This window comes from Dendropsophus ebraccatus, chromosome 10 (assembly GCF_027789765.1).
Source record: "Dendropsophus ebraccatus isolate aDenEbr1 chromosome 10, aDenEbr1.pat, whole genome shotgun sequence".
Taxonomy (NCBI): Eukaryota; Metazoa; Chordata; class Amphibia; order Anura; family Hylidae; genus Dendropsophus; species Dendropsophus ebraccatus.
Genome location: NC_091463.1, coordinates 62,189,991 through 62,209,539, shown reverse-complemented (window position 1 = coordinate 62,209,539; position 19,549 = coordinate 62,189,991). Strand labels below are relative to the sequence as shown.

The window sequence follows — 19,549 nt, the reverse complement described above, 5'->3', positions numbered from 1 at the left end:
CTTATAAAACAATAGCTTTTACTATAAAATTAGACAACATAAACTACACCTTATATATCTAAGTAAATACATTTCATGACGTTGGGTTGATTGACTAAATTTTTTTTGATAGGTAAAACCTAAAGGAAACAATAGACATAGCCTTTTTGACTGCTATTTAGGGAGAGGGCCCACTCCAGATTGGTCTTGGCTCTATTCAAGTGGGTGGTGAGAAATTACACAGCATGTAATTGTCAGGAATCTGCAGTAGCCTGTGTGAACCGGACCTGGTGTTTTGCTTTTGTGTGCCACACCCGATTGCTTCTCAGCTTCTGGCTATTCAGGAGTTAAGCTGAGAAGCTCCTGGACTTTATTTTACACCTGTGTTGTTGCTGTGATTGACAGGCTTCTCTGCCTGTCTGTACCTGGAAGATCAGAGCGCCGGTCAAATGAGGATCCGGACCGGGCTCTTGGTCAGTATAAAGCAAAGCTGAGACTGAGTCCTAGCGCTGGCTAATTAGGTTAACTCCTGGTCCCAGCCCCCCCATCTATTCCTGCAAACCCCTCTCCAGGTGACAGTGGGTGGGTTCAGACCTAGGGCCCACTGTCTTGTCCTGTCTGTATCGCCCGATCCTGACAGTAATGTTAGTAAACAGGGAAGTGGGTGTAGCTGTAAAGTTAGTAAACAAAGTCATGAAAATATAGTGGGGCACCAGTGCCTTCTTCACAGGGTCTCAATGTACGTCACTAACAGCAAATATTTTAAACGAATACTAATCCCATTGACTAATGAGGCCTTGGTTTATGTTTGCTTGCTAAGGCCTTATTCACATGCACGGTACAATTGTCCGTAATTGCGGATCTATAATCACGGTACAACTTAGGGCCCTTTTACACAGAAAGATTATCTGCCAAAGATTTTAAGCCAAAACCAGGAACAGACTATAAACAGAGATCAGGTCATACATGAAAGCCTGATATTTCTCCTGTTTTCAAATCCATTCCTGGCTTTGGCTTCAAATCTTTGGCAGATAATATTTCAGATAATCTTTCTGTGTAAAAGGGCCCTTAGAGCAAATTGATTTATATTGGGCTATTTCATATAGTCTGTTTTAATTTTCATCAGCATACAGTTCCGTTAAAAAAAAAAAAAAAAAGGACATGCTCTAGTGCGGATTGGCATTGCGGTTCGGATTACCAATAGAAGTCTATGGAATCCGAATTTTTTACAGATGTCATGGATGTCACATTCGTGACGTCCGTAAAAAAAAACCACAAATCAAATATATGCAAACCAGTACTATTCATATTTTACGGAAGTGGATACAGAAATGGAAACAAATGCAATACGGATGCAAATGCAGATGAATTTATACAGGCCAGGGAGTAAAAAAATAGCAGGAGGTTTTTGTGGTACAGAAAAATTACTGAACGTGTGAATGAGGCCTAAGTGCAGGAGCCAAAATTCAATAGCACGAAAATGTCAAAAAGTCATTACCAGTCAAAAATTTTAATACAATTGGTAGTAGATGTCAGTGTTTTACCTCCTTGTACTCATGATATCATCTTCTGTAATGTAATGAAATATCGAGTCTTATAGTGCCCTGCTGAGTCCTGTATGAGTGGGTTAAGGCACCACTTTTTGTACAGAAATCTCTTGTTTCAAAAATTCTTTTCAGGCTAAGTTCACACAATGTAAAATTTCTATTAATCACGGCCGTTGTAATCACTTCCATGATTAATAAAAAATTTATGTTGCATTACAGTCAGAGGGAATCCCGGCAAGAGTGCATACACATAGTATACACTCCAGTCAAAATTCCTAGCTGCTGCAGTAAAAACTGACTGTTCACACAATGGAGAGTGCAGCTCCAGCCACACTTTCCATTGTGTGCTATGGTGAATTGGGATGCGGGCGTGCATGGATGCGCCTGCATCCCAATTCAATAGCATTGAAGTTCATCTGGCTGATACTGCAGCAGTACCGGCCAGGGTGATCTTCACAGAAACAGGCCGTTCTTTGACACGGCCAGTGTCTTATGTTGTGTGTATATATTGTAACAGTTTGGGGTGTGAGCTCAGGTAAAGAGACACTCTAAACGCAGGTTTCTTGTCACCCAGACGTGTCAGCCGCTTTATTTCCAAGCATAGAAGCTCCACAAACAAAATACAGCTTTCTTCAGCAGAAATAAGTCTTTCAAACTGCATAAATGAAAGTCCACAGAAATAATACAGTCCTGTACAGTATCCTGGAGTACAGTAACAGCAGATAAAGGGTTATCTCTCACCCATCTGTATCTCAGCAGTCTCTCCTGGTATACAGCTCCAGTATAAGCAGCAGAGCAGGGTCCACACCATGCTGCTTTCAAGTCCAACTCCCATCATACTTGCTAGGGTTTTAATCCCCCTGCACCTGTGGGGAGATCAGCCTCCAGGTTAACCTCTTAGTAGCCGAAGAGGAATGTACCTGCCTTGCCAGATTAACCCATTCAACCTGCTACTATATATATATATATATATAGAGAGAGAGAGAGAGAGAGAGAGAGAGAGAGAGAGAGTATTGCCCAAATTAATGCAATAATTTCATGAGACTGATAAATCAGAATTGGAATCTTAGCTATCTGGTCATGTGTCATGAGTCCATCTTTTACGTTGAAAGCTGTGGTGGCCATGGACTGTACAAACATAGAAGTAAAATTCTTCTAAGAAGACAGATACACCCACTGTGTAAAGACTTCTTTGGAACAGAGATTGAATTAAACCCACGTATCCAGAGAAAATATGATTTTCACTGGAATTACTTCAGAAATGATTTGCTTGTTGTTATACTGTATGTGTTACAATATATTGTTTTGTGCAACATTAGATTTCCCCAGGGGCTAATGGGTGGATGAAGTACAATTTACTAAAATGAAATACTAGGTAAAATGAAGCAAGTCTGTGACTCAGTTATAAGCTAACAGGGGATCCAGAGCACTGAAGCTTCCCATAGTTAAAGAGGTACTCTAACAGGAAAAAAAGAGCTGTATAGCATTGCTTAATGGTTTGTCCCAGTTTTTCTTTGGTTTTGTGGGTCTTAAATCCACTCTTCTACCATGTTGCTTGGTACTGCAATTCTCAGAATGCACTGCTTCCCTTAGCGCTCCAACATTATTTCCTGAGCCTCTCCCCCCTTCCACATCACCTTGTCAGTTTCCTGCCTGTAACCATTGCAGAACAACAGTAAATCTGCAGCACCTGCTTCATTCAATCCCTGTGTGCTGCTCTGCTGTTAACACACTTTGTATTTTTACATGTGTATATTATAAAAATGTATGTAAACTGTAGGGGCTATCACAGGTAGTGACATCACCCAGAGACAGAGCTTAAAGTGACACTGTCACCCCCATATTTCATTTTTCAATCTTTAAAAAGTTTTAAACACTCATATAGCTCTCTCCATACCTTATTTTAGTTTTTTTTTCATGACGCTGGTTGCTGAGAAATTCGTACTTCGATGAGCTTCTTACTGCGCCACTGGACGGGGCTTAGTCCCTGAAGTGCCACATAGCTCCGCCCAGTACATTGCCATTGACCCCGCCCCCTTGTGTACGTCATATGTCCCGGCCGCCGCTCACACTATTTACTACTCCTGGATGTAGGTGACGTGCGTGTCCACATCACCCTGCGTCCTGCATGTGCGGGCCCATCATTATCGCCGTGCAGGCGCAGAAGGTGATCACCGGCACAGGCATCAGGACGCCGAGGGTGCGCCAGAAAAAATTTGCAGGCTGTGCAACCGCACACACAGCCCAGCTGTGGCAGACCCGGCGAATGACGGGCCCACACGCGCAGGACGCAGGGTGATGTGGACATGCACGCCACCTACGTCCAGGAGTAGTAAATAGTGTGAGCGTCGACCGGGACAAATGACGTACACAAGGGGGCGGGGTCAACGTGATGTACTGGGTGGAGCTATGTGGCGCTTCAGGAACTAAGCCCCGCCCAGTGGCGCAGTAAGAAGCTCATCAAAGTATGAATTTCTCAGCAACCAGCGTCATGAAAAAAACCCTAAAATAAGGTATGGAGAGAGCTATATGAGTGTTTAAAATGTTTTTGAAGATTGAAAAATGAAATATGGGGGTGACAGTGTCACTTTAAGCTCAGAGATAAGATCAAGCCAAGCCCCCAGAGACAGAAAAGGATGATGCCTCATCTCTCGAGAAATAAAAGCACTTCACAGCTTTCACAGCAGGTTTCAAGTTTAAAAAAAAAAAAAAAAAAAAACTGGGACCAGTATAATTTGTGAAAAGTTTTAAATTGAACATTTTAAATTGAATTGAAATTTAAATTCAACATTGGTTGGAAGATGACAACTGGAACTCCTGGTTCCTGGGCAAAGCGTTGTCCTTAATGGACTGCAGCAAACAATTCAATAGAGACAGCAGTAGTAAAGCTAAACTCAGCTGAGGGCACTCACCGGTTTAGTGCGATTCTTCTTTATTTCATCATGAATAAAACTTGTGGGTACAAATCACGGGGCAACAGACACCATAGTACTACAAACACAACATACACCATACAACATGTGTATGTTGTGTTTGTAGTTCTATGGCGTCTGCCACCCCGTGATTTGTACCCGTGAGTTTTATCCATGATGAAATAAAGAAGAATCGCACTAAACCTGTGAGTGCCCTCAGCTTAGTTTTCTACGTGTTACCTATTTATTGAGTCTCACACTAGAGGTGCACCCCGGTGCGAATCATTTGCTAGTCCCGACTGAATCCTGGGTCTGATCTATCTATTCATGTACGGAAGCAGTGCCGGTGAAAATCTCCAAACTTAGTGCTAAACTCACACTAGTTACATCACCACTCACCATCTGTGTTGACTCCTCAAAGTTTGTTAAAACCTCACAGTTAGCAGCCATCCATGCCCAGTCCTCGTTGGTGAAGATTGGCGACTGACTAGCAAACCAACGGACATGTTGCAGCTGGTACTCCCTGATGGCTCTCTGCTGCTTGCAAACCCTGCCCAACATGTAGAATGGGGCATTCCAATGCATGGTCATATCTCACAAGAATTGGTGAGCTGGCAAACCAAAGCACTGATGCAGTGTTTTCAGGGAGGCAAATTAGTGGAGGATTTTCAGTATCCTCAAATGTGAGGCATCTTGTAGAGCAGCTCAGGTAAACCAGGATATGTTTTTAGAAAACGCTGAAGCACAAAGTTGAAGACATGCCAGGAATGAAACTTGTGTAAGGTGGCTGAGCTGCAGAGATGCCACCAGGTTATGGCTATTGTGACACACACCTATGGCTAGGTTCTAAGTTAAGAGGCAAAAGCCACAGATCAGTTTGCTGCTCTATACCATTTAACTGCTGTGGTGTGCTGTTTTTTGACTAGGCTGAGCAGTTTCAGCATGACCTGTTTCTGCTTCCCCATGGCAGTGCTGCAGCACTTCCATCTTGCGAATAATGGTGGCATGCTCACAGATGATGATTGGAAAGTTGAGGGGGAGGTGGAGGAGTAAAGGTTGGTGTAAGTGAAATACTCTGCTGGGGAAACCATGACCAAGTTAGGGCCTGAAATAATCGGGGTTGGTAGAATGTATGCCAACCCTGGATACAAATGGCTCCCTGTCTCCACCACATTCAAACGGTGTGCGATCAGGCAAATGTTGCAACCTTGGCCAGTAGCATTGGTCCACATGTCGGTGGTTGAGTGGTCCTTCTCTGTAACCATGTTGGCTAGAGCAGGAGTGATATTACACATGACGTGCTGGTGTAAGGCTGGTATGGCACAACATAAAAAATAATAAGAGCTGGAGACAGAGTACAGAGGTCATCTCCATGAAGCTGTGGAATGCCTCAGTTTCCACCAGTCTAATTGGCAATATCTCCAGGGTCAGGAGATGGACTATTTTCACCTTAATTGTCTGTGCATATTGGTGGGTGGCAGCATATATTTGCTTTTGATCCAAGCTCTGGGGTATTTAGAGCTGAGCGCTTAGATGGGAAACCCTATTGGACAATGACCCTGCAGATCAATAGCCTACTTCAAGGGGTGAGGTAGACACAGCTGCTTCTGGGGAAGGTGAAGAGCATGGGGTAAATATGATTGTGTCCTGGGAGGGGTTAGGAAAACACTGCAAGCACCTAAGACAGAGGCACCTAAGGGGCTTTGGAGTCACCCGCAAGTGCAGGTTGCGGACCACGACCTTTGACCCACCTAGTCAGGTGCTTTGCTGACGATTGCTGGATTATGCTGGTGATGGACAAGTTGCTAGTGGTGGCTCCCCTACTTAGCGTTGCACAAGACAATGCGCCTATCCTCTAAGCTTTCTCTGAAAACAAAAACAAAAAACCCGCCACATCAAGGAAGACTGAGTCCTTGGGGGTTAGTGACCTTATCGTCAAACCCCACATCTTCCAAAGAAAGCATAATGGCGAAAGTTGATGTGACTTATGAATTAAGCCAAGCCAGGTTTGGAGAAGCAGAGGAGATTAAGCATACTATGATTATTGTTATTATTATTATTATTATTATTATTATTATTATTATTATTATTATTATTTATTTATTTGTTAGTTGTTTATTATTATTTGTTAGTTGTTTTTTTTATGTACATGTAATCATTTTGCATCTTTGTCTTGGAAACCAATTTCTATAAATGTTTGTAAAGTGCTACAGAGCCATCATTAGTTGGACTAGTAAAACTTAAGTCTTTTCTTTTTATTATACACCCTATGCTAGCAAATGTCATGTTCCACTTGTCATATGCCAGTGATTAATTTGTACTTCTATCTTTGTGAACAAACAATTCTGTGTGTTCTATAAAGCTCTGTCTTACTAACGTCTACAAACTCAGCCCATCTCCCCAAGGACAAGGAAGAAGAAAAAACTCTTGTGGTTATAAAAAAAAACCATATAAATTGCACACTTCCAAAGACAAAATTCTTTGTACAATTGGGTCTTGGCAAACATTTTAATATCACAGTTACTTGCACTGGATGCACATAGAACATTATTGCAGCCGCTGAATGTTAGACATTCTTAAAACTGGGTTTTGGAAAGACTTTTTACAAAAGTAAAATAATAAATCAAACAGCCGTGTTTACTACAGTGCCTAGACTGCTTTGGTAATTGTTTACTTTGTAAAATGAACAGAGCTACATTAATATGTGAAGGCATTTATCACTATTGGTAAGGTCCCAGTACTGGCAGAGTTTATGAGCTTTATATTCTAACAATGTCTGTTTATCATATTCTCTTTAATATGCAGAAGGAGGCTAGATATAAAATTTCAAATATATAAAATAAAAAAGCTAATTTTTTTTAACATGTACATAATGTTTATTTAACGGTGAGCAAAATGTATCATTTCGTATTTCCCAACAAGGTTTGAGATAATGGATCCTCAGATTCACCTGTGCAGGAAAGTATTGGAACTGTTCTACTTTGATGTGGTAGACATTTCTGTAAATATATGTATGCATGAAGCAAGATATAGATGGAAGGTAGTATAACTGTAAGATGTCTATGCAATTTGGTACTGGGGAGACACACGGAATCTATAGATAATAAACTTTAGGTAAAAAAATGTGGCTGGATGGAAGCTAGGAAGGCCTAAACAAATCACACATTCTATAAATACCCTATATTTCACTTATACAAGAGAACCTTTCACCAATCTTAAGAGAAACAGATCAGTGATCTCAGGGAGATCAGCCAAAGATAACACTGTTGAATGCTGGTTAAAGCGCTCAATACAGTGAAATCTTAGGTGCATTGCTCCCTGGGCAACATGAATACGCAAAAGAGGAGCCCATGGAGCTTCATTTAAGAGTCTCAAAACACGAGACTAGCCAGATATCCCTCTGGGACTGGCCCAGCAAATAAGTGACTCCTGTAGGGAAACTACCAAAACCGCCATATAGAGTGGCCCTATAAGTCAATGCAATGACAAGGGAAAAACCAAGGCTAGGTATCCATCCACAGACAGCTGTTTCTGGATGTTGCCCCTCATCAGTGTGGAGCAGGATTCTGGCTAGGTGGGTGCAATGCCTAGTAGAGCCAAAAGAGAAACAGAACTGATCTCAGGGAGACCAGCTAAAGACCAGCTGGTTAAAGCGCTCAATACAGTGAAATCCTAAGTGCATTGCTCCCTAGAAAACATGAATATGCAAAATAGAGCTGTTTTAGTAAGTACTTGTATTCCCATGAAATAAAACGCAAAATCTTGTTTTATAGCTCTGTGATGTGTCGTTCCTCTGTTGTTCTTACCAAAAATGTATGACTCAATAAGCAAGTGGGTGTTACCAGTTAGGGGTGCATCCCTAAGCAGTCTGACAAAATCCAGTCAGTGTGCCAGACTGTGTAGGGACATGCCTCCAGTTGGTTATTAAGTCGCTTATTTCTAGTAAGATTATCAGAGGAAAGGCACATCACAGAGCTATATTTGTTATTTTCATGGGGAATACAAGTATTAACTTAAAGGTCAGGAGGTTCCCTTTAAGGAAAATATAGGATGTTTACAGAACATAGGTTTTGTTTATGCCTTTCTAGCAGTCACCTGAAATGACTGGCAGAATGTTGGCTACAGAACCCACTTTAAAAGTCTCAAGCAAGTGTCTCTCCTGGCTATCCTCTAGTCCTTGCTGCTACTAACATGCATGTATAGCCCTTTATAGCCAAAGTTTGTGTAGAATATTGCAGTTTAGCCCTGTTCACTTGGAGTTGACCTGCAATACCAAAGACAATTCACGGAAGAGTAAGCTGCTGTTTTTAGTAGAAAGCAGACATTTTTTTTCCAATTCTGCACAACCCCTAATGCTTTATATAAGGTTTCATAGCCCTGGTATAAACTTCTAATGTGCAAATCAATTTGCCAAACAACCAATCACTCCCCTGGCCTGTTTTCAGGGGCTGAGTGTGACCAATAATCCTCCAGATGGTTTACAGCCTTCCCCCTGCAGGTCTTCATGTCAGTATTTGATATCATTGGGTGACAGGCACTTTCAGCTTGTTCTTTTGGTGCCGTGTGAAGTATACAGGCTTGGTCTGTACTGTACTACATATAATTACATTTAACGTTTGTTCTGTAACTTCATGTCCCTTTTTCTTATATGACATAACTACATAAATATGCTTAAAGTCTCTGCTTGTTATAGTATATACCTGAGGGTTCCTAAAAACCAAACATAACCCTTTTAAGCACGTAAAATGAGCGTGACCAATTGGGACAACTACAACATATGCAACTTATTATGATGCTTTTGAGCACAATACGGAAAACGAGATGCCTATATTACTTCATCTAAAAACTTTGTTAACGTGGGAGCCAATAAATTGGCGGATTTCAAGTATTTGTTTAATCTTTAGTACAATAAAAATAGCTTTCCTTCCACGCTAATCCAAGTATCTTGTGCATCAGTTAACATGGTTTTAGAATTATGTAAAGTTCAAATAATGTGGAAATAAATCAAGGGCTGCTTTTATACTGCTTTTTGACATTTACCCAATCCTGCTTTAAATCATTACACATGTTACATTGCATTGCGCCTACTTCACATTTTATTTTTAAGACTCTGGCCAAAATAAGTAAAGTATGATAGCTATCTCACATAAGTCAAAACATAAATAAAATGGAAAATATTATAACTAGATCACATTACAATGAAGGGCTTTCAAATCAAAGGATTGGCCTATGGCTCTGCTAAGACCCAGCCGCTAGACATGGTGGGGCTACTTTTAGCAGTAGTTGCATTCAGCCCAGTTTGTCCATGGGCCGGTGTCACAGACACTTTGAGACAGTGAAAAACTATCCAATTCATCGAAAGCAAATGGCCAGCAATGGAATACACAGATCACAAATGGGGGACATGTTGTACATACAGGACAAAGTAAATTGTCATCTTCCTCTGCTCGTTGTCTTCGATGCTTAGCCTAACATCTTGGATGCCTCTGTAATTTCCATTATTTTATCATAAGAGCATCAGACCTCCTCAGCCAAACTTTAAAGATGGCACTATACAATTGATAAAGATGTGTTGTCCTGTCATTAATCATTAGTGAGTTATCTGTCAGGCAAGTATAAGGTTAATTATCATTCATCCCAATAGAGAAAAAAAATGTACTACTTGAGTCTCGAGGCTTTACATCACTCTATATAAAACTTAACATTGAGCATTAGTATCAGTTGTGCAATGATGCTTAGCCATAGGTGAAGGGATTTATTACGATTGGCATCTTACATACAGGTCTTAGGTAATTTCCTGCTAGAACATGGGCTTGCACCTTTGCATAAATCCAGGTACACCTAAGGCTGCCTGTGCGGCCTCACTGAAATCTATACCAGCTCAGAGCTGATGTAGAGTTCAGCTACAATTTGCTTTGGCATGTAAACTGTAATAAATGTCCACCTTCCTTCCCACTGTGAGCAGTACAGATTGCAAAATATTGCAAATCCCCCCCCCCAAAAAAAAAATAAATAAAAAAAAATTGGAGTTTGCTTAAAATGTTTGTGACCCTTTGCAGAGTGATAAATCTCTCTCATTGTAATGATATTGTTGTTAAAGACAGACAGACTTTACTTAAAAAAAACTCACAACGGTCTATTCTAAAAAAAAATTTGACCATATAGTATTCACAAAGTGTCCCTGTCATTTGGAAAAACTTCTGACAAAAAAACTGAAGGTGCAACAGCAACCGACAGGTGCAGGGGCTCCCCGTATATACTCCTCCCAGCGTACACATGGTAAACACCTGCTCTGTAGATGATGAAAAGTGAGGACATTAGCAAACTATTTGATCAAACAGAGTGTACCATGTCGCCACGTTAAGGCGTCCTCGAGACATGGTCCCTACTCTAGCATTTTCACACCAGTAATGGCCTCTCCTGGGCTGAATAAGCCTACAAGCGTACAAGTCTACAAGCGCAGCATGCAACCTGCAGTGTGAATTTCTGTTCAATGTGGGGGGGTGTGGCTACCTCCTGTTGGCTTGCACTCCACCCATGTCCCAAGGGTGCTATAAAAAGAGATCATTTGGCTCCTATATGCCCAGTTGTAGGCTTATTCAGCCCAGAAGAGGCCATTGCTAGGGTGAAAATGCTAGAGTAGGGACCATGTCTCGAGGACACCTTAACATGGCGACATGGTACACTCTGATCAAATAGTTAGCTAAGATCCTCACTTTTTAATAATTACAGAGCAGGTGTTTACCGTGTGTACGCTGGGAGGAGTATATACGGTGAGCCCATGCACCTGTCGGTTTCTGTTGCACCTTCTTTTTTTTTGTCTGTACTTAAGCCACAAGCAGCGTGCAACCTGCAGTGTGAACAGAGTCATAGATGTGCTGCCATTTTTTTCTTTTTTTCTGTTGGAAAAACTTCAGCCACAGAGAGATATCAAACTTTTTTTTATTGTTTGGGGTCTGGGTGTTCAGACCTCCACAGATTATCAGAGCCAGAAAAAGAACTCGGCTGGGCACTTTATAGATGGATGCAGACACTGCTTCGCTGAATGGTAAAGACTCCATTGTGAGTCTATGGACCCCCTCTCTTCTTGCAAGACAGAGAAGACAGCGAGAGAAGAGAGAATATGTTCCCCATTCCAAACAATGACGTAATGACCAGTGAGGTTCTAAGCACTCAAAACCAATCAAAATTTTAGACATATCTCTGTGACATGTCAAAAGTTTTTCGAAATTACAAAAACACTTTACTATATTGTAGGCTCTAGACTTTCCTACTTCACAGTACCAGTAGAGTTGTGTGGGTTATCTCTTACAATGCAGAAAATTGACAAACTGATTTGTTGGAAAAAGTTACCTCCCATGACACAATGTTCCATTCTAGTCCTATGTCACGGCCGCGGCGGCGTCCCGTGTTCCAGGCCGCCGCCGCGACCTCCTCCTGCCCCATGCAGCCGCCGAGGTCCTTGTGCAGGGACCCGGCGCTGCTGCTAGTTTGGCCCCTGGGGGCGCCTCACCTCTCCTCCGCTCCTGTCTCCGTCTGTGCCGGCCGGCGCTGGCGTCCCCGCCTCCTAGGGCTCGCGCGCGCCGGCTGTCTCAGATTTAAAGGGCCAGTCCTCCCCTAATTGGTGTTGCACACAATCACTCCCTATAAATTCCAACCCTGCCCCACTACAGGTGTTGGAGCCTCTACATGCTTCCCATAGCGTTTGGCCCAGCTCCCTGTTGTTCCTGACCTTAGTCCTTGTCCCTTGTTCCTGTCTTCAGTCCTTGTCCCTAGTCCTTGCCCGCTGCCTTCCCATTGTTCCTGAGTCCTGTCCGCCACCTGCGATCACATCTACAGTCCTCTGCCTGCACTATCTCCTGCCTACTGCTCCTGCCACGCCTCGCCTGCTGTCACTAGCAACCAAGCCAGGGGTAGCGACCTGGGGGTCGCCTGCCGCAGCAAGTCCATCCCGCCTTGCGGCGGGCTCTGGTGAAAACCAGCCGCCCCTTAGACTCCGCTCCCTGGTGAGGTTAGTGCTATCGCTAGTGACGGTCCAGTGGATCCAGTACTCCAGGCGTTACATCCTAGTCTGTTGTATACAGGGATTGCATGGCTGTTTGACTATATTATGCACCAGATAGCAATGAACATGACTGAAACGGCTAAACCCAATTATTACTAGGATTGGTCACAGACTTTGGCCATGCAGGAAATGTGATGAACCTGCTTAGTCAGTAATGAGTAGGCTTACTCTTAGTCTATGCCTCTGATACTGTATAGTATAGGAAGTGAATACAGTATCTGCTTTTGTCCTGCAAACTATGTAAATTGTATAAACACAAAAAAAATTCTATAGCTTTACATACATTTGTTCTAGTTTTGCAGATTATTACTATTAAAGGGAGTTATCCAGCGCTACCAAAACATGGCCCCTTTTCCCCCACTCTTGTCTCCAGGTCAGGTGTGGTTTGCAATTAAGCTCCATTTACTTCAATGGAGCTGAGTTTCAAACCACACCCAATCTGGAGACAAGAGTGGGGGAAAAGGGCCATGTTTTTGTAGCACTGGATAACCCCTTTAAGCCCTTTTTCTAAAAGTAACTGGCTATGACAAGCTCTCAAGATATTCTGAAAGGAAAGTCATGAGTTACATGTTTGCTGGAATGTCCATCTTGTTCTACAAATTAATTTCACCACAAAATAATAAGGTTAAAGATGGGAGTTGAGAATTGTTTCTACCGTCTGCTTATCAGGGACATTATTGTAACCATTTCTGTCAAGGTCATGTCAGGTATTCTATATTAGTTACTGTTTCCCTGCAATTTACAGATCATTTTTCCAAGTATAAAGCCTGACAATTTCTGCATATTACCTTATCAAAAGGAATGACACAACTGACACTACAATGAAAGAACACTTTGCACATATGTGAAAGTACTACAAAATTTCTTCTCTCTGAATTCGAAGCTATATTAAAAGGTGTCAATAACACTTTAAGCTAGTCAATAGGCTTAGATGATGGACAAGAACGCTAATATCTGAGAAAGCCAAACAGGAACATATAAGGGCATTAAAGGAGTATTCCCGTTTAGACATGGGAAAAAAAGTTGATTGGTTAGGGCTTTGACTAAATTGAACAAAATTATGTCTAGAATGAATGACCATGGATAGTACTTTATCATCGCCTATAGGGCTACTGAGCATTAGTGGCTCAGTGATCAGCAATGTTCGGAGGCTCCAGCAAACATTAATGGAGTGCTGGCTTTACACATGCTATGCACAACATCTATTTCAGGGACAATTTTGTTCCCGTTCCTGAGATCAGATCCCAGTATAATCAGCAGTTATACCCTAAACTGTTAATATGGGTTTATTTTCAATAGGGATGGTCCGAACCGAGTTCGGTTCGGGTTCGTACGACCCCGAACTCTCTGCAATGATTCCCGCTGTCTGCCCGCTCTGTGTAGCGGCTGGATCCAGCGGGAGGACCCCCTGGAAAACTGGGATACAGCCATAGCCATAGGCTGTATCCCAGTTTTCCAGGCGGTCCTACCGCTGGATCCACCCCCTCCAGGGAGCGGGCAGACAGCAGGAATCTGATGCCGAGCATTCGGGTTCATACGAACCAGAACCTCGGAGGGTTCGGACCATCCCTAATTTTCAAATGGGATAGTCATACACTGTTTCCTTCTCTATACACTGTATATGCGGGTGTAGCTCAGGAAAACAGCTGATTGATGAGGGCGCTGGGTATCAGACCCCTGCATATGACATATTGGTGGTTTGTTCTCTATCCTACAATATTTGATGGTTCAAAAGAGTAATTTAAAGGTTCTGGGTAAAAATAGTAATTCTGTAACAAGTCTCTAAAGGATAATATTTCACTTATAATATGTCATCTCAAACATAAAACATCTCAGGTTCTATGGTCTGTACCCACTATACCTGCTATAATTTCTCCCCTGTTCAGGTCACCTCGATGACAAAATGATGGGCGCACAGTAAAGGCATGATCTTCTCCTTATGCTATTTTGTGATGATGCTTCTTGTAGTAGTTGGCTGATATGCTAGAATTTTTCATTCCTGTAAAAATGAAGTAATTGCAGAGATATCTGATGTGCTGAGGTTTCTTTGAAGATCTATTTCCAATTTTAATTGGGATGCACTAGGAATACTTTAATCATTTCTCGTGAAATGTCACAATAAGTTGCATAAATCTCCAGAGGGATAAAGAATTGTGTATTAGGCTTTTTACGGGAACCATTCATGTCATTCTCTAAGGTATTAACAATAACAAAACTATATGTTATATTTATTATGGCCTTTCAATAATTGATATTATATCATAGATGGGATGGGTACATCATGCAGCTACACTGAACACTTGACCTAGGGTGGCAGGAGTTTAGAGTCAGACCCAAGTTCTCTTTAGATTTTTTTTAAAATCTAAAATCTAAAATCTAAAATCCCACCCAGAACCCTTTGTTGTGTGCTTGGTACTTTGGTTATATGTATAACAGTAAAAAAAAAGAAAAAAGAAAACTGCAGTACAACCAGAAAGGAGGACAAAACCAGGACTATGCTGGTACTGCAGAATTCAGAAATTTAAATTGCAACAGCATGAAAGAAAAGCAATGGAATTAAGGAATTAAAATGAACAATAGACATGGTAATAATAAGCAAATGTTAAGAAAGGGAGAAATATTAAAAACATAATTAATTCACTATATAAAATAAATAATTGTGCGCATAACTATAAACACTTACATGACTTGGCATGCTATCAGTAAGGTTATTAATGGTTGTCTGAGGAAGTTCTGTTCTAAATGCACTTAGGAACACAAGTCTTCAAAATCTGATGCTGAGAATTATCAAAATTGCCTACCACTAACGTCCCTGGTATTCTTAATGAGAAACTTACCTGTAGATGTTTAAGGTCAAAGTAGCAGTAGGGGTTGGACTGGTGCGATGTTCTCTCATGAAGGTTTCCTCTTGGATTTGGTTTCGTGGTCTCCAAACCAATGGCTGTTATTACATCCCATACTAATATGGAGCTCATCTCTGAAGAGGATAGACTTCCATTCCAGCCTCCATAGCCTTCAGGTGATGCACTATAACCTTATGGCTTGGGCTTCTTACTGTAGCAATTTCAGTGTTAAGGAACCAACATCACACAGGTCCTACTCCCAGGATTACGGTGTGGGGCGGCATAATGTACAGTGTCTGGACCCCTCCAGTCTTCATACCAGGTACACTTACAGCTCGATGTTACATTGATTTGGTCTCTGAAGTGTCCATGGTGTTGTTTTCCAACACAACAAGGCCCATGTCCCATGCAGCATGTTACTTGTGCTACCATGAGCAGCCTGCATGGCCTAAGCATGCTACTGTGGCCTGCAGCTTCCCAAGATGTTCCTCCTATCACATATCACTGTGATGTCTTTGGTCAGAATTACAAGGGACCTGCCAGCAATGATTTGGATCATATCCATGCTTAAGTGCATTAGGGGTGGCAGAACATTCCTCAGATAATCATTAATAAGATGCCAAGGTGTGTGAGTCTGGGTCTTTCTGCATGTGAAACTCATACTCAATACTGAATAAATCAGGATGTTACATTTTTTGTAACATGGTGTTGCAATGGTGTTGCAATTCCAATGTTAAGGAATAGGGTTTATATATTAAGAGCAGCATAGGTCATTCCCGGATCCCGTAGCATGCATCTACAATATTCTTGCTTCTCTTTTCTTTGATTTACTTTTATAATGGCTGCACCCTCCAAGGAGGAGCAGCAGCTGCTATCTGGGCTTTCCAGACATTGTGTCTGTTATTTGGTCACCTTTTCCAGGTAAGATATTTGCACACAACCACTTTCTTAAATGTTATCCCTAAAAGTCTCTAGACTATTCAGTGTCATATATTTTTTATATTCCTTTAGATCTGAACATACTGTACAAGGAACAGATGGGAGTTCTGTTAGCCTATATCATGTAGCCATAACAAGTTTAACAATTTTTAAGGTCAGGCAGATGGTAGATATACTGCATCTATATTATGGGAACCTGTTTCTTTAGTTATCGTGTATGGGATCACTTACGGTGTGAGCTCAAGAATCTTTGGCCATTTTGTAAAGGTTGAGATGTGTTAGCTAAACTCATAATTACAGTTACATCACTTTTTTTCTCCTGCAGGAAATGACTCATTTGTGGCCCCCTCCTCTGACTGGAATCCACACCCCATGTAAAGCAGAACAGTCCAAGTTTCCAATTCCCAACAAGGTAAGCCCCAAGGAAAAACTGTTATCGGATAATAAATTCTGGGCATTGTACAGTAATCCAGTCTGAAGACCAATGACTTTTAGGTGGCCGTGCATATTAGAGTAATGTAGTCGAGCTAAAATAATAGATCAATAGATCAGTGCAATACAACATAATTGCATTGATGTCTATAAGCAATCAAATGATTTCTTAGAAATGTCCATTGGGGTACTAAAAATGTAAAAAAAAATAAAAAAACATTGTGGGAACAGAGCCTAATAGCCCTACTACACCAATTACCGCCCATTCCAGCCGATAATAATTTGGTGTAACAGCTCATGTTAAAAGACAACAATTAGCAGATATGCACAATGTTGGCTGATCGCCGTCTTGCAACATGTTGAAAAATCTGGATTATCACAGCTAAGGTCTGCTATTGTGATTGTGATTTTCATCACTGCTCTGTGTAATAGGAACGGTGGCAGCAGACCACTGCTCTCTTGAATGGGAAGCCCCTCACGCTGCCCCCCATGCCCCGCATGTTGCCCCACTATGCGTGTAATAGCGAGCTCTACCAAAGCTGGTACCAATAGCAACTACAGATTACAGAACAATTTTTTTATTTATAAAATGTTACTCTAGAATTAACCAGAATAAATATCCCTTTTTTTTGTTACTACTATCAATTTCCGTACTGGTACTACCTCTATAACATTTAAATGGGTTTACCATTGCATAAGTACTGTAGATACTGCACACAAAATGATCAAGCATTTTAAGATAATATTTTAAGCATTAGATTATGTGTAATGGAATTTCAGACAAAAACATTTAACTACAACAGCCATGAAGCCTAATCCAAGCTGAGCCCAGTGAAGATAATCACATCTATGTAGCCTTACTGAGATATGCCGCAAATAATGCATTTTTTACCATTTTAAATAATAACATCCCTTTACATCTTGGTTATTTGTCCTTAGTGTTTAATCCCCACTCCAGTCTTATGAATTTTAGATAAGGTTAAATATGTGATTGATAGAGAGAGATAATGCACAAGCCTCTAGCTATGTGACCTAAATCTTTATATCTAGATGATATGTGGATTACTGGTTTGATTTATTTATGTTTATTTTTACAGGAGTCTCAACATCTGACCTCAGGATACAGCATACAAAGTATGTCTTTTGTTCACCTAGATAATCATATTGTACTGTGTACAATGGATTTTGTACAAGATTCTATTCATATGAACCAGGAACTATTATGATGAGCTGTATTCATTATTATGATTATTATGATTATTATTATTTTCTCTTTTTCTGTTAATATATATAGTGCATATTCACTATACGATCAAAAGTATGTGGCTATCTAACCATCACAAATACTAATAGTTTTTGGATTCTCTAGTTCAAAACCAGAGGCCTTAGCAAGGATTTGGAACTGCAGAAAAAAACAGTTTTTATTTTTTTTTTTAGATTTAGGCTACGTTCACACAACGTAACTTTTCTATTAATCATGGCCGTTGCCGATTTGCAACAACGGCTGTGATTTATAGAAAAGTTATGTTGCACAGTCACGGCGAATCCTGGCCGGAGTGTGTACACATAATATACACTCTGGCCGGGATCCCTAGTGGCCGCAGCGAAAACTGACATGTCAGTTTTGTGCGGCCACTATTCATTGAATAACGGCCACACAACACTGAAAGCTCACACAATGTGTGGCTCTGGATGCACTGTCCATTGTGTGCTATGGTGAATTGGGATGCTGGCCCACACGGATGCACCTGCATCCTAATTCAGCACAAATGAAGTTCATCCAGCTGGGATAACCTTCACTGACACCGGCCATTCTATGACACGGCCGGGTCACAGAACAGCCGGTGTCTCACGTAGTGTGAACCTGGCCTTAAAGTGTGTATGAGTGATTCTGTGGCTGTCTTGGATGTTGGATGAGAAGCTCTGAAGGTGTAAAATTTCTTTTTGAGGATAGTGCCAAAAGATAAAATGAACTCTTATAGGCATCATGTCCATGTCACAGAATCATGTGCTAAAATTTAACTTTTATTTGATATGATTAAAACTAAAGTTCTACAAATGGCACAAATAGGTAAAAATAACCTAAAAGAACTACCTATCAATAGAGATCGAGACAGAGACAGTATGATATATCATCAGGATGTAGATTTGCCACCGTAGTGGAGACTGACCTATCTATTGATAGGTATTGATATTTAGGTTAAATTTACCTATTTGGGAGATTTGTAGAACTCTAGGTTTAATTATATGTAATAAAAGTAAATTTTTAATCTGTCATTCTATGTGAAGTCTTATGAGCCATTTAAGTTCTACTGAAAACAAAATAGACAATGTAGCCCTCCAATAGTAGGGGGGCTTACTCTCTGGTGCCACCTATTGGAGATGGTCATTACTCGACCATTTAAAGGGGTTATCCAGTACTACATGGCCATTTCTTCAAAAGACATCCTCAATCTTGTCTCTAGTTTGGGTGGGGTTTTGTAACTGAGATGCATTGAAGTGAATAGAGTTTAATTGCGAACCACACCTGAACTGGAGACAAGAATCATGTGGTCTCTGGAGAAAAGTTGCCATATTTTTGTAGCGCTGGATAACCCCTTTAGAGAACCTTAAACCATGATTGGGACAAAAAAGACAAAATGTCTCCCAGAAAAAAAGAGATACACATGGACCATGCGGGAAAATTGCAAGGGCTTGTTCTAAACTGTTGCCTCCATTACTAATTCTGTTAGGATAATGCACCATGCAGTGCTATTCCTCATGTGAAAACAATGGACACCTTGATTGATCCTTAAGGACCCCATTAGAAGTTAGTGAGATCCTTTAGATTCC

General features: G+C 41.1%; 1 protein-coding gene across 1 annotated transcript in view; it reads left to right on the top strand.

Moving 5' to 3' along the window:
• The window catches only part of AFF2 (ALF transcription elongation factor 2), a 441,996-nt gene that overhangs the window by 267,231 nt on the left and 155,216 nt on the right, over positions 1 to 19,549 (top strand). The window contains exons 5-6 of the mRNA XM_069943040.1: positions 16,611 to 16,697; positions 17,815 to 17,851. Coding sequence (XP_069799141.1) covers positions 16,611 to 16,697; positions 17,815 to 17,851 — 124 coding nt within the window. The remainder of the gene's footprint in view (positions 1 to 16,610; positions 16,698 to 17,814; positions 17,852 to 19,549) is intronic.